Source organism: Heptranchias perlo, chromosome 13, assembly GCF_035084215.1.
Source record: "Heptranchias perlo isolate sHepPer1 chromosome 13, sHepPer1.hap1, whole genome shotgun sequence".
In the NCBI taxonomy this organism is placed as follows: Eukaryota; Metazoa; Chordata; class Chondrichthyes; order Hexanchiformes; family Hexanchidae; genus Heptranchias; species Heptranchias perlo.
The window spans coordinates 65999192-66015505 of NC_090337.1; the positions used below are offsets into that span (position 1 = coordinate 65999192).

The 16314-nt window shown below is 44.7% G+C and overlaps 1 protein-coding gene across 2 annotated transcripts in view; it reads right to left on the reverse strand.

Annotated features, from left to right (window-relative positions):
- Positions 1–11560: 11560 nt before the first annotated feature.
- Positions 11561–16314, reverse strand: part of hdlbpa (high density lipoprotein binding protein a) — a 68294-nt gene continuing 63540 nt past the window's right edge. For both annotated transcript variants that reach the window (XM_067995624.1, XM_067995625.1), the window contains one exon: positions 11561–14977. In XM_067995624.1, coding sequence (XP_067851725.1) covers positions 14888–14977 — 90 coding nt within the window. In that variant the 3' untranslated portion in view covers positions 11561–14887. The remainder of the gene's footprint in view (positions 14978–16314) is intronic.

The following is a 16314-nucleotide window of genomic DNA, read 5'->3' on the forward strand; positions in this document are numbered from 1 at the left end:
TTTAGTGTTGTGCTGAAAACATTGATTCTTTGTTGCTCGAATGTCTGATACCCATAAGTAGCCATTATGGGAAGGGGCGGTAGATATCAGCAAAGTCCAATCCCGTTCTCACCCAATGTCCACACGTCCAGCCAGCAACGCTGGACAGTGATCAGGGGTGGGCACCACTGCCAGGTTTCTCCTCCCTAACCAGGGGGTTATTGCAGCAACCGACTATGCAGAGATTTTGAACCGGACCTGGGACAGACCACAGTGCAATAATCATATTTAAACATGCCAGTACCCAAGAGCTAAGAATATCCAATCACATGACAACAGAAAAGAAAGAAAACCAATGGATTAAGCTCCAAGCAGCACACACAGCTTGCTCTTCAATGTAGAACACGCCTTAAACTTGTAACTTTTATACTTTTCTTAGTAACTTTTACCAGCTAAGGAGGTTTGCCTGCTATCACTCTTCTGATTCCGTGATGTGGAGATGCTGGTGATGGACTGGGGTTGACAATTGTAAACAATTTTACAACACCAAGTTATAGTCCAGCAATTTTATTTTAAATTCACAAGCTTTCGGAGGCTACCTCCTTCGTCAGGTGAACGATGTGAGACTGGATATGAGATTTGGATATGAGACTGCCTGAGACTAGCAGATACTAGAGGCTCTCTACTGGAATCTTCTGATTCCAGTAGAGAGCCTCTAGTATCTGCTAGTCTCAGGCAGTCTCATATCCAAATTCTAACCAGACCTGATGCAACATAACTTCTGAGGTCAAACACCCAGTCCAGGCACTTTCAGCTTGATGTGATCACATGTATTGTCACTCCTTTCTTTTCCTGAGGCCCCTTAAACTTCCATTTCATCCATATCTGCTTTTCTTTTTTTTGTTTTGCTGTTTAATTTCTCCCCAGTAAGTGACCCCTGGCCTCATTCGCCTGTACTATCATTCACACCACTCTCAATACAGCACTACTGCCGCAAGTGAGCATGAGGCACTGTGCACAGCTCTCCATACAATACACACCCCTCTGCACACACTTATAATCTTACTACTGCCTTGGTACAAAAATTAATTTAAAAAGGCTAATGGAATGTTGGCCTTTATCTAAAGTGGGCTGGAATACAAAGGGGTGGAAGTTGTGTTACAACTGAACAGAGCTCCAGTTAGACCCCCATCTGGAGACTGCGTTCAGTTCTGGGCAACGCACCTCAGGAAGGATATATTGGCCTTGGAGGGGGTGCACCGCAGATTCACCAGAATGATACCGGGGCTAAAAGGGTTAAATTATGAGGACAGGTTGCATAGACTAGGCTTGTATTCCCTCGAGTATAGAAGATTAAGGGGTGATCTAATTGAGGTGTTTAAGATGATTAAAGGATTTGATAGGGTAGATAGAGAGAAACTATTTCCTCTGGTGGGAGAGTCCAGAACAAGGGAACATAACCTTAAAATTAGAGCTAGGCCGTTCAGGGGTGATGTCAGGAAGCACTTCTTCACACAAAGGGGAGTGGAAATCTGGAACTCTCTCCCCCAAAAAGCTGTTGAGACTGGGGGTCAATTGAAAATTTCAAAACTGAGATTGATAGATTTTTGTTAGGCAAAGGTATTAAGGGTTACAGAACCAAGATGAGTAAATGGAATTAAGATATGGCCATGATCGAATTGAATTTTTTATTTTATTCGTTCATGGGATGTGGGCATCGTTGGCAAGGCCAGCATTTATTGCCCATCCCTAATTGCCTTTGAGAAGGTGGTGGTGAGCTGCCTTCTTGAACCGCTGCAGTCCGTGTGGTGAAGGTTCTCCCACAGTGCTGTTGGGTAGGGAGTTCCAGGATTTTGACTCAGCGACGATGAAGGAATGACGATATATTTCCAAGTTGGGATGGTGTGTGACTTGGAGGGGAACGTGCAGGTGGTGGTGGTGTTCCCATGTGCCTGCTGCCCTTGTCCTTCGAGGTGGTAGAGGTCGTGGGTTTGGGAGGTGCTGTCAAAGAAGCCTTGGCGAGTTGCTGCAGTGCATCCTGCGGATGGTACACACTGCAGCCACGGTGCGCCGGTGGTGAAGGGAGTGAATGTTTAGTGTGGTGGATGGGGTGCCAATCAAGCGGGCTGCTTTGTCCTGGATGGTGTCGAGCTTCTTGAGTGTTGTTGGAGCTGCACTCATCCAGGCAAGCGGAGAGTATTCCATCACACTCCTGATTTGTGCCTTGTAGATGGTGGAAAGGCTTTGGGGAGTCAGGAGGTGAGTCACTCGCCGCAAAATACCCAGCCTCTGACCTGCTCTTGTAGCCACAGTATTTATATGGCTGGTCCAGTTAAGTTTTTGGTCAATGATGACCCCCAGGATGTTGATGGTGGGGGGATTCGGCGATGGTAATGCCGTTGAATGACAAGGGGAGGTGGTTAGACTCTCTCTTGTTGGAGATGGTCATTACCTGCACTTGTCTGGAGCAAATGTTACTTGCCAGTTATCAGCCCAAGCCTGGATGTTGTCCAGGTCTTGCTGCATGCGGGCATGGACTGCTTCATTATCTGAGGGGTTGCGAATGGAACTGAACACTGTGCAATCATCAGCGAACATCCCCATTTCTGACCTTATGATGGAGGGAAGGTCATTGATGAAGCAGCTGAAGATGGTTGGGCCTAGGACACCGCCCTGAGGAACTCCTGCAGCCATGATCCTTTCCTCAATCCTACCCTATTCCATTTTGAACTGGGCAACTGCATTGTGTTCTTTGACATGGGTTTTTTTTCTTCAAACTTGGACCAGGTGCCTCAGACTCTAATTCTTCAATGTCCCCAATGCTAAATAGGACGACCAGAAGGTACAAAGTGAGAAAAGCCCATTCAGGTGAATGAAGCCCGCTCCTTCCACACACCACGTACAACCTGCTCTTCCATAGAATCTACCCAATCCATTTCATCTCTCGCCCCCAATCTCGTGCAAAGTTTCTCCCAACCCCCTCCCCCACTGGTGAATAAATTCTACTTCCTTTTTCAACAGCTTCGCTCCAACTGTTGTCGCATAGAATCGCAGGTATCTGTGTCACAATTACACCTGTACGCTCTACCAACACCCCCCACCCCCACCACGGCATTTGTCCTCCAGCAAAAAACAGACAGAACACGGATGAACCCAACACTCCGCGTGAGAGGCTGCAGGACAAAAACGCAGCTGCACAAAATCACCAGGACAATCAACGCAGTCCTCACCCCCGACTCACCCCATGAAACAGTATTAGCTCTCACAGCTTTGTCCCCCACAGCCAAATAACCTGTCAATGCTCCCGGCCATGCAGATCCCGTCAATGCAATGGGTTGAACTGATAGATCTTTAAAGGACGCAGGACAAGTTTAAAAGGCTGTTAAAAAAGCACATGGGATGCTGGACTTTATTAATAGAGGCATAGAGTACAAAAGCAAGGAAGTTATGCTAAACCTTTATAAATCACAGGTTAGGCCCCAGCTGGAGTACTGTGGCCAATTCTGGGCACCACAATTTAGGAAGGATGCCAAGGCCTTAGAAAGGGTGCAGAAGAGATTTACTAGAATGGTGCCAGGGATGAGGGACTTCAGTTATGTGAAGAGACTGGAGAAGCTGGGGTTGTTCGCCTTACAGCAGAGAAGGTTAAGGGGAGATTTAATGGAGATGTCCAAAATAGAAGGTTTTTAAGAACACAAGAAATAGGAGCAGCAGTAGGCCATATGGCCCCTCGTGCCTGCTCCAACATTCAATCAGATAATAGCTGATGTTCGACCTCAACTCCACTTTCCTGCCCGATCCCCATATTCCTTGATTCCCCTACAGTCCAAAAATCTATCCATCTCAGCCTTGAATATATTCAACGACTCATCATCCACAGCCCTCTAGGGTAGGGAATTCCAAAGATTCATAACCCTCCGCGTGAAGAAATTCCTCCTCCTCTCAGTCCTAAATGGCCGACCCCTTATCCTGCGAATATGCCCGCGAGTTCTAGACTCTCCAACCAAGGGAAACAATCTCTCAGCCTCTACCCTGTCAAGCCCTCTCATAATCTTATGTTTCAATGAGATCACCTCTCATTCTTCTAAACTCCAGAGAGTATAGGCTCATTTTACCCAACCTCTCTTCATAGAACAACCCTCTCATCCCAGGAATTAATCTAGTGAACCTTCATTTCTCCGCCTCTAAGGCAAGTATATCCTTCCTTAGATAAGGAGACCAAAACTGTACACAGTACTTCGGGTGAGGTCTCACTAAAGCCCTGTACAACTGTAGTAAGACTTCCTTACTCTTGTACTCCAAACCCCTTGCATTAAAGGCCAACATGCCATTTGTTTTCCGAATTGCCTGCTGTACCTGCATACTAACTTTTTGTGTTTCTTATACAAGGACACCCAAGTCTTTCTGAACATCAACATTTAATAGTTTCTCACCATTTAAAAAATATTCTGCTTTTCTATGCTTCCTACCAAAATGAATAACCTCAACTTTCCCCACATTATACTCCATCTGCCACCTTCTTGCCCACTCACTTAACCTGTCTATATCCCTTTGCAGCCTCTTTGCATCCTCCTCACAGCTTACTTTCCTACCTAGCTTTCTATCATCAGCAAACTTAGATACATTACACTCGGTCCCTTCATCTAAGTCATTAATATAGATTGTAAATAGCTGAGGCCCAAGCACTGATCCTTGCGGTACCCCACTAGTTACAGCCTGCCAATCTGAGAATGACCTGTTTATCCCCACTTTCTGTTTTCTGTCCATTAACCAATCCTCCATCTATGCTAATACATTACCCCCAACCCCATGAGCCCTTACTTTGTGTAACAACATTTTATGTGGCACCTTATTGAATGCCTTTTGAAAATCCAAATATACCACATCCACTGGTTCCCCTTTATCTACCCTGCTAGTTACATCCTCAAAAAAATCTTAATAAATTTGTCAAACACGATTTCCCTTTCATAAAACCATGTTGACTCTGCCTAATCATATTATGATTTTCTAAGTGCCCTGTTACCACTTTCTTAATAATGGATTCCAGCATTTTCCCGACGACGGATATCAGGCTAACTGGCCTGTAGTTCCGTGTTTTCTCTCTCCCTCCCTTCTTGAATAGTGGGGTAACATTTGCTACCTTTCAGTCCGCTGGGACCGTTGCAGAATCTAGAGAATTTTGGAAGATCATAACCAATGCATCCACTATCTCTGCATCTTTTAGAGCCCTAGGATGTAGGCCATCAGGTCCAGGGAATTTGTCGGCTTTTAGTTTTAAGCTCCTCACTCTCATTTACCCCTTGGTTCCCCACTATTTTTGATATGCTTTTTGTGTCTTCTACTGTGAAGACAAAATACAAAATATTGTTTAACGCATCTGCCATTTCCCAATTCCCCATTATAATTTCTCCTGTCTTAGCATCTAAGGGACCAATATTTACTTTTGCTACTCTTTTTTACATACTTGTAGAAGCTCTTACAATACGTTTTTATATTTCTTTCTAGTTTACTTTTCATATTCTATTTTCTCCCTTTTTAATCAATTTTTTGGTCGCCCTTTGTTGGTTTCTAAAACTCTCCCAATCCCCAGGCTTATTACTCTTCTTGGCAACATTATAGGCCTCTTCTTTCAATCTAATACTCTCTTTAACTTCTTTAATTAGCCACGGGTGGATCACTTTTACATACAAATATTTCAGAAGGGGTAGGCCATTTAGGACTGAGATGAGGAGAAATTTCTTCACTCAGGGTGGTGAATCTTTGGAATTCTCTACCCCAGAGGGCTGTGGACGCTCAGTCATTGAGTACATTCAAAACAGAGATCGATGGATTTCTAGATATTAAAGGCATTGAGGGATATGGGGACAGTGCAGGAAAATGGCGTTGAGGTAGAAGATCAGCCACGATCTTGTTGAATGGTGGAGCAGGCTCGAGGGGCCGGATGCCTTATTCCTGCTCCCATTTCTTAAGTTCTTACTTTTCCCGTGGAGTTTTTATTTCTCAATGGAATGTATATTTTCATAGAGTAAATAAGGAGAAACTGTTTCTACTGACAGGAGGGTCGATAACCAGAGGACACAGATTTAAGATAATTGGTAAAAGTACCGGGGGCAGATGAGGAACATTTTTTTTATGCAGCGAGTTGTTATGATCTGGAATGCACTGTCTGAAAGGGCGGTGGAAGCAGATTCAATGATAACTTTCAAAAGGGAATTGGATAAATACTTCAAAAAGGAAAAACTTGCACGGCAATGGGGAAAGAGCAGTGGGACTAATTGGATAAGAACATAAGAAATAGGAGCAGGAGTAGGCCATACGGCCCCTCGAGCCTGCTCCGCCATTCGATAAGATCATGGCTGATCTTTAGCCTTGACTCCACTTTCCCGCCCAATCTCCATATCCCTTGATTCCCCTAGAGTCCAAAAATCTATCGATCTCAGCCTTGAATATACTCATTGACTCAGCATCCAGAGCCCTCCGGGGTAGAGAATTCCAAAGATTCACAACCCTCTGAGTGAAGAAATTCCTCCTCATCTCATGGCCAACCCCTTATCCTGAGACTATGCCCCCTACTTCTAGACTCTCCAGCCAAAGGAAACAACCTCTCAGCATCTATCCTGACAAGCCCTCTCAGAATTTTATACGTTTCAATGAGATCACCTCTCATTCTTCTGAACTCCAGAGAGTATAGGTCCATTCTACTTAATCTCTGCTCATAGTACAACCCTCCCATCCCAGGAATCAATCTTGCACAGAGCTGGCACATGCACAATGGGCTGAATGGCCTCCTTCTGTGCTGTTTGATTCTATGATCTGGTGTCACGCTGGATCTTTTAATCTCCATAGAAAAGAAATGCAGCAGTGAAGGAATGACCGAGCTTGAGCTGCTTGTTGATACTTTGTGACCATTACATTTTCTTCCCTTGCTCAGGCTCCAGCCCACACTGATTGTACAACAATTCCTCATCTTCACACACCAGCCTGGCTCCTGCTAACTGTGTCCATCATTCACAGTGTGGACCACACACTCAAACCGTTATATACAAACTATCCACAGTGCACACCATGTAGTCAGGGGAACATCAATATTCCACTAGAGCTGAGTTGGCAAATAACCCTGCTCAAATGTGGACATGAACGATATGCATCCCTCCAAATCCCTCACAGTGGCCCAATCTAACAGGCGAGACTGTAATAATGAGGGCATGAGAGAAATAGGAGGGTGGAGATAGGCATGGGGGAGACTGAGTCTGGTCCATTCACAGCCTGACAATCCAGTCTGTTATGGTCTATTACTCAGCAATAATATGGGCAGTTAACCAGAGCTCCACTATCTCCAGAGAGCTATCACTTCACTCTGGGAGGCTTCAGGAGCATGGCAGTCCCTTAGATTGGGATGGCGACGTCTGAAATAGAAGGTTTTGGGCAAAGAAGAAAAGCTGCAGCAAAATCTTCACTTGAAAATAAAGGCACTTCCCAGCAATGGAAGAGAATCCATTCTCCCACCCTCACAGTCTCTCCCCCTACAGTTAATGCTGGCACTATTCTCCCTCTCCCCTAAATTCAACCAGGCAGTTCTCCCCTCCCCCTAGTTCAATCTGACACACTTCCCTCACCCCCTCTCCTTAGTTAGTGCCTGCACTCTCATTCCTACCCCTCTTCAGTTAATGCTGACAGTCTTTCCATCTGACGTTCCCTCAGTTAATGTCTGTGCTGTCCTTCCTTTCTTCCCCTTCCTCCCTTCTCAGTTAATGCTAATAAGCTCCTTGCTTCTTCCTTAATTAAAGGATGGTATTATCTCCCCCCTCCCCCGATTATTACTGGCATTCTGTTCCTCCTCCTCCACCGCACCCCGCCCCCGATTAGTACTGCCATTTTCTCTCCCCCAATTAATACTGGCGCACTCTTTTCCCCCAATTACTCCCCCTCAGTAGAGGCTGGCATTTTCCTTCCTTCCTATCCCCCTCAATAATGTTGGCATGTTCTTTGTGCTGCTTTCCTTAGTTGATACTGACATGATCCTTGTGTCCACTCCGTTCTGTTGATGCTGGCACTCTCCTTCCATCTGGTACTCCCCCACCCCAGCTCAGTTAACGCCATCATTCTTATTCCATCCTCCATCCTTAGTTGATGCCAGCACTCTCCTTCCACCCAAAGTGCTGTTCTTGACTTCTTTCCTCTTGCCCACTCCCCTGATGGAAGTACCACACTGGCTTCTCCCTTTTCCTCCTGCCCACCCCATATTCCTTCAAAACACGTCTGGCTCCTTCCCTTTCCCCCCAACGTGGACGCAGATGGCAGTTATCCTTTCACTTATGTTTCTCAATAATAAACAAAAACATATGGCAATAAACAATGGCTCACTTAGCCAGGCCAAAGAATAGGAGGATCGATCGCTAGCCAGTGATCATTGCACATGCATGGCCATCGGTCAAGAACGGGGTCTGACTTGGCTGTGAAGTGATTGACAGCCTCCCATGGTTGAAGCAGCTTACATGGAGCTCACTTGTCCTTGTCCTCAGAAGGGGGCACCCCTCCATTTTTTATTTCAAAATTCAATCATTTTTGGAAACCAACATTCCTCTGCTTTGTGCAGTGGAGATGAATTACATCAGATTGTGCTGTAAACTTTTGTGGAGAATTTTGGCTCATTTAAAGTTTAGATTTTTTTTTGTGTGACACAAATATGTGCAGTAAGTTAATTATACAGTTACCGAGCACAAAAGGCCAGTGCTTCAACCATTCCCAGGGTGCACTGTGGGGGGAAAAGGAATGGCATCCATTAATTTGGTGGGTGCCCACATTTGTTCAACACAGCAGCATATGGATCACACACTGGGTGAAGGTTTGCTTGTGAGAGAAGTACAATAATTTAAAATATTAATTATGGAGTTCACATCTAAACATGCTTCTGGCTTTTAGCACCTGTGTTTAATGGTCAACTCTTGAAGAGCAGATCAGTTCCCTTTTGTTTAAAAACTGGTTAATTGTTATAGCAGATACGTTAATAAATGCCTCACGTAAGCACTTGGGCTCTGGCTGATTCCATCTGTGTGGGAGGCCAGTACATGACTGAGGGCAGCTCAGAGGCAATCATCATTATGCAGCCCAATGTTTTGAAATGCATAATTCATCTGACAAAACTCCTGCAGTTGGATCAAAATTCCTACGTAATGGGAGCAGCCTTTAGACTCGCTACAAGAAGAGGCCACTTAAGTGGAATTATTTGAGAGAACAAGGAGATTATCCAAGAATGGAAAGATATCAGCTACTGGCGAATCTGCCTACCCCAAAGCCAAGAATGATTACATTCTCCTTTAGGAAGATCCCAATCTCCAGCAGCTGCCACTGATGCAGGAGGAAAGGGCTGAGAGCACTGGATACTGGTATTTAGTAATAAGCCCAAGATGAAGAACAGTTTGAATGTTGGACAGCATACGAGTACTAGTGGTTAAAATGGTATTAGTTCCAACCCTGCTGGCTGGCCTGGAGAGAGGAACAATTAAATGGACAGACTAAGTTTTGAGAGAGCAAATTTAAGAGTAAAATAACAACACATTGAGAAATGATACTGAAGGATAAAATATTTAGCAAGAATGGAATATATATTTTTTAAAACAGAGTGCAAAAGAGATGTACACCATATAAGCATGAATACTGAAAGCCAGACCTAAATGGTTAAGTAGACAAAACATAAGACTAAAACAAACACTTTTAAAAAGAACTAGAAGTAGGGTAGAAAGGAAGATTGAAGAATGGTACAACACCTACATTTGTTGGGGCTTTTCCTCATTCCTTGAATGTAGCTTAACCTCCATGAACAATATAATTGAAATGTGACTGTCCCCTTAATATGGGTATTAAGACTTTCTCTCACAGTAACCTCACAAGCCTTGTGATTTCCTGACTGGTGGTCTCCAAACAACACGGTTCAGGCATGACTCTTAAGCCATGGAAAACCCTATCCTCAGCCTCTGATGGAAAAGGTGGCACATCCTCACCCAAGTTCCTCCAGCTCCCTCTATGAATCACCTGGCGCCACATCCTCACTATCTAAGCACCCCAGCCAGAAGTATCTGAGCTGCTTTGTGGGAGTGACCCAAAGGGGTACGTGAGAGGGGGTTGGGCTGAGGAACAGTGAGAGGGGTGGTCTCTGCAGGAACTCTTGGGTGGGCTTGAATCTCTCCATCAAAGGAGAATACAAGCTAGTAATAGGTGAGCATTATCCCCTTGGGAATAACAATATAAAGGGTGAAAGCTTGTGGCTCTAATTCTTCACAGGGATGCTGCAGCAACAGTGTAAGTGTTCAGTCACTAACCTGGCACCAGCACTATGCCCCACCCTTTCCATCACCCACAGCAAGAGCAGAGTGTCTCCCTATAAACTCCATAACTTACTCCTACCTCATGGCCTATCTCTCACAGGCCTTGTGCACCATTTTCTTCTGCAACAGCATTAAGTTAGCTGAAGGTTAGCAACGGAGGAGTGCGTGCGCCAAGTGGCATGGGAGAGCTGAAGTAGGCAATGCAGTGGTATCTCCCTGATAAAACTGGAGGAAGGGGGTTTCAGGTTGTGCATGCAGGTAATTGCTGTTCGGGGAAATGGGTAGCCACACGGTATGGTCCCGAGTTAATGCCCCTCTTAACCCGAGCACATTGTGAAGGGTTTTTTCCTGACACTAGTCTGCAGTCTTGGGGGTGAGTTGGCACTCAATGCCACATGACACAAGTGACTTTTTGGCTGATTTCCTAGACATTGCAGGAAGGGGAAAGGGGGAAGGAGGAAGGAGGAAAAGGAGGCAGGGGAAACGAGGGAACAGAGGGGAAACACAGGCGTGATGCCTTTAAGATTTTAGCATGCCAAGTATCCATGAAAGTATGTGGGTTTGCACATGGAAGCTGAACCACAGTCAAAGAATGAAGATCTATGCTGTATCATCTAATGATATTTAATTGTTCAATCTATATCTACAAAGGAAGCATCCCAAACGTAGTACAGAAAACAGCTGTGGAAAGCTCTCAGACTTTACCCTTAGCTTAGACACAGCACCATTTTCATCCCTAGCTATCAGATCAAGGCAACAATACTTCATGAAAGCATGTGGATTAATTCATGTAGCTACCTTGCTAATAGTATTGAAGGAATCACATGCCTGTTGGCCAAAGATTTTTATTGGGTAAGGGTATCAAGGGATATGGAACAAAGGTGGGTAAATGGAGTTGAGATACAGATCAGCCATGATCAAATTGAATAGTGGAACAGGCTCGAGGGGCTGAATGGCCAACTCCTGTTCCTATGATGGGGCTGTAGCAACAGTAGAATGAACCTCAATCTACCCTGGTGATTAATACCAGCATACAAATGACATATATTACATTACCCATCTATCCATATATTGCTTAGTAACTGGTCAAAGTTGTTGCTAAAACAAAGTCTACATTGGTGGATGTCCTTCGATCTATTCATGTAAATTGCCAAGAACGCACAAGCAAACTGGATAAATGATAATTTCACCACATATTGTAGTAGCTAGCCTTTATACAGGCTTTGCAACAAAACCACAGGTGAACAGTCCAGAAATACTAGTTATTCAATTTTTTATTTTGGATTTATAAAATTCCAGTGTCATCCATATCTCCTGTACATTTGCATATCTCCATTCAGAGTTAAGGCCAATGGGTCTTACATGGAAACTGCTTGTTCTTTGTATTGCATCAACATGGAAGACTTGAACAGGTGTGAGCAGTGAAAACAGGCCTGTTTCTCAAATCCTTCATTACTATAATATCAACAGGGCAGGGGTCGATAGCAGACAAGAAAAATGGCATTGGAACATTGATGGCTTGAACAAAAGGACAGAAAAAAAGGACATGGTACCTAATGCTTGGGACATTGACTTTGAAAGTTAGCTGACCTATATTGTGCCGTCAGGCTGGCAACACTTGCTGAGCTGTGTTCTGCTGGAGAATGTGGTATCAAATATGCACCCTGGTGACTGTAGTACATTATTTCCACTTTGCTCTTTACATTAGGGGAAAGTCAGCCTTCAGCTAGCATTCTCAGCCTGCGCCAGAGAAGGGAATTGCACACTGAAGCCCTGAGAAGACAGCAAGTTGTTTCAAAAGAAAAGCCAATTTTTACCCCAGGAAATCAAATTATTATTAAACGGGGATCTACAAACTTTGTTTAAATCTGCAAGGTGCAGACTCCACAGGCGTGCAAGTGTAGTCCCACCTTGGCTTTAAAGTGCCAGCAAAGAGACCATCTTGACTAAAAGATAGCCAGGTTCTGGGAGAGGCAGTACGTCCCTACACATGAAGGGGCCACTAATCTAACGCAGTTGCTCATTCAGAAACCACTTAAATACTGTTACGTCTTTGGGCAAATTGAAGGAGCACAGCCTGATATTGGCCTTCAACCTGATCAGAGCCTAATCAAACCAGTTCTTTTTGTGGGGGGGGGGGGGGGTGGGGGGGAGAAGAGTAAAAGGTATATGGGGGAAAAAAAGGCTGGATTTTTTTCTTCTGGTTTACATAGTGAAGCGTGTGACAGGAATGCTCAACAAACTAGGCAACTTTTAATTGATTAGAAATCAATTCGTTACCAGTATTCAGCAAGATTAAAAAAAGATAGGTTCCATCCAAATCTAAAAGATTTGGAAGCAAAGATCAGAACCAGCTAAGTTTAAGAATCGGAGAAATTCACAGCGATGTGACCAGGTTTTCCATTAGGTCGACAGAAAACACAATGGATAATGACTTGGAAACAAAAGTCTGAAAATAAAATGGCTTCAACTCTCTGGGCTGCAGGTCCTGAGGCAAAGTCTCTTTCACAGTGAAGTGAGACAGCAGGGAACCAGAGACAACAGGGAGAAGTTAAAATCAAAACAGATGACCTCATTTCCAATGCCTTAGTGTTTTTGTTAAGTTTTTTTTTCCTTTTACATTTCAGCAAGTTCAGTTTCTCAAACCATCCAACCCTAAAGGACAACTAACTCATTCTACCCCACTCCCATGAAAGTAGTAAGGACCCAGTCACTGGGAGCAGCATTACCGATGGTGGGTGAGACCCAAGCTATAAAAGGAGATGCTCTTCCTTTTCACAGGCCATGCAGTCTGCTCTCCCTCCCCCCAACCTTTGGGTACTGTAACTGTGCCAAGCTCTGCCATGGATTAACCCGAGTGCACGATTTATCAGGAACCAAAAGCCGGCAAATAGTTTTGGTATGAATTTACCGGCCTGACAGTGTTGGCCCAGAACCTGTAGTGTTGGTGGGGGGGGTTGCACAACTCCCCCTTCTTACAGTTTGATTTGGGCAGTACTCACCCGCATGAGAAAATGTATTCCACTTTGGGATTGGAGAGATTCCCTTTCCCCTTCAAGATACAGTTTACATCAAAATACAAATAGGTGGTGTAGTTTGTACATTCTGACATTAGAATGTAGATTCTATAATTTAGCCTCTCCCAAACTCTTTGGAATTGATGCACTGACTGGCCCAAAGTCAATATCATGTATGTGAGATATGTATAATATATACACACATGCACAAAACTCTGATAATTTAGTGCCTTTTCTGTACATGGAAACTGTTCAGAAACACTAAGCAAAGCCACGGTTAAACAAATATACACCATTCTAATTTGTCTGAGTTTTCTCAATGGAAGCAAAATTTCTTATTAAAAGAAAATCTGCATTATGAAAGAAATTTGGGGGGAAAATAAATTTACCACCCCAGGGGTCTTTGCAATAGGAGCAGGCTGCATGTTTGTGGCCTCACCCTTCATGATAGATCATCAGTCACTGCCCTGGCTTTGTGCCGTTTGCAAATGGCAAGTCAGTCAATGAGTCTTTGGCTGTGGGACAGTTTAAGAGAATCCATTTGGCTTGTTTTTGCATTTCTTAATCCCCTCAGTGCTCATCTGCTGTTGGCCCTGTTATGATCAGTAGAGCTCCATTTACACTCTGTGCTTAAGGGTTGGTTCAGGGCCTCATTTTTGGACAATGCGATATCACTGTGTGCGCAATGGCATATCCCCGAGGATGAGAGGAAAGCAACAAACAGGCCACGAATGTTGAGCGACCCTGGTACAATGGCCTACTTGATCGGGAGGAACATGGCCAATTTAGGTTTTAATTTAAATGGAGGCAGTCTATGTCAGTTTTGTGCGCTGTGGTTTAAAGTTGAAATTGCCAATCGGATTCACAGCCAGGTTTCAAGCGCTGGTGTCAAAATGGGCTTAGGGCTCCATGGCAACTGGTAGCTGAAGGGTTAAAGCGATTGCACTCAACCAGGAAAACTGCAAAGGTGGGCAAAAGGGTGTTGGTTTCAGGGGCAAACAGGAGACCACAACCTCACCCAATCTTTGCTTCAAACCCCTGCAAATGTCGATTTGACTGAAATAAACTGCGGACCAAGTTGTGTGTCTAGTGCTGAGCCTGGGTAAATGTGGTTTGGACAGGTCTTTCGGTGAGTATGGAACAAGTTAGGAATCAAGTTATCGCCGGGCTGTTTTCAAATCGAGTGGTGTTTGTCAGGGTTTGTGGAATGCCGTGTGGTTTAGAGCGCGCGATTGCGTGGATATAAGTGAGGCTCACAAGTATGACCATCAATCACGGCGTTTGTGTTTTTGGAAACGATTGTGACACAGGAAGTAGTTTTGCTATGCTAATTATATGCTAGGCTGCTGAATTGGAATCAAACAGGAAGCACATCTTGGCAGCCCAGCAGTGGGGAGGGGGAGTGGGGGGGGAGGGAGGGAGGGGGAGTGGGGGGGGGGAGGGAGGGAGGGGGAGTGGGGGGGGGGAGGGAGGGAGGGGGAGTGGGGGGGGGGGGGAGGGGGAGGGGGAGGGGGGGGGAGGGGAGAGGAGGGGGAGGGGAGAGGAGGGAGGAGAGCTTCTTCCAGCTCAGAACCTCTTCGGTCCCCATGGTGAAGTCTTTGGAGCAACCGGAGCGCCAAAACTTGGAAAATCTTCGGAGCTACTCATATCTGGAGCCTGGGGAGATTAAGAATTCAAGTTACTTAGCAATTCAAAAAAAATAAATTATACAGAATGTTTCCAAAGTATATCAAAGCACAAATATGATTATATTTCAACTATAAACTATAGATTTTTAAATTCAACGTGGGTTCAAATCCAAACTAAAAGGAAGTTTCCTCTCTTGGATAGGCACATGGTGGGTAAGACACAGTCCCTTCACCTTTGAAACTCGAGATCTTCTACCCACTGGCTGAAAATCTAGCCTCTGGTCTCAAACCTGGCCCAGTTGGAGATGGAGGCTAAAAATTTGGAAAGCTCCCCCGAGGAGTCGGTGGGTAAATGTATTGCATGGTGTGGAACTGAACCACACACGCAGACCAAGAGGGTCTCAAGTTTTTTTTAAAATACTAGTTAATCTGAGCCATGACTGCACTCTGAGCAGTACACCTGGCCAACGTCGACAGCAAGAAGCGCAGAGAGAAAGAATCAGCCAGGCTCCAGATTGCTTGCTATCCTGTGACGCCTGCTCCCAGTCAGCGAGTGAATGTCGTCACCCTACAGGTGAGCAGCATGCCAAGGTGATAGATACTTGCATGAAAAATGGCCAGGTGGATATGATACTAGGAAGTCACAGGCACCTGTGGAACTGGACAAGCAGAAATCACGACATTCAGGAGAGGAGGAAATAAAATTGCAAGAGAGCCAAATAAATGTGACACATCAGCACTAGGCGGGAACTGGGCTGGATAATAATCCAATAATCCTTCTGTTGGCTCAACTGATTTCCAAGTTCAGACTTGAATATCTCAATTTTTAAAAACTAGCAAATAAGTTTTAATAAAAATGTTTTTCCCCTATCCTCTAGGTCTTAGTCTTCATAATGCCCCGTTTCCAGAGTGACGGAGACACTTTGATCTGCTGGCAGGATACATGCAGGAGCTGCCTTGGGGCCAAGGCGGCCGTTTTATATACTGAAATGGAGAATTATTTTTAATGTGTTTCAGTAGCCCCTACATGGACTGCTAGGACACATGACCTCAAAAGAGGTACTGTGCTTTGCATGCCTGTGTGCATCAAGTTAGTTCGAAAGTATAGCTCAGAAACAGGCCATTCGGCCCAATTGGTCCATGCCAGTGTTTATGCTTGACACAAGCCTCCTCCCTCCCTACTTCATCTAACCCTGTCAGGATACCCTTCTATTCCTTTCTCCCGCATGTGCTGATCTAACTTCCCATAAAATGCGTCTATATTATTTGCCTCAACTATTCATTGTGGTAGCGAGTTCCACATTCTAACCACTCACTGGGTAAACAAAGTTTCTCCTGAATTCCCTACTGGATTTATTAGCTACT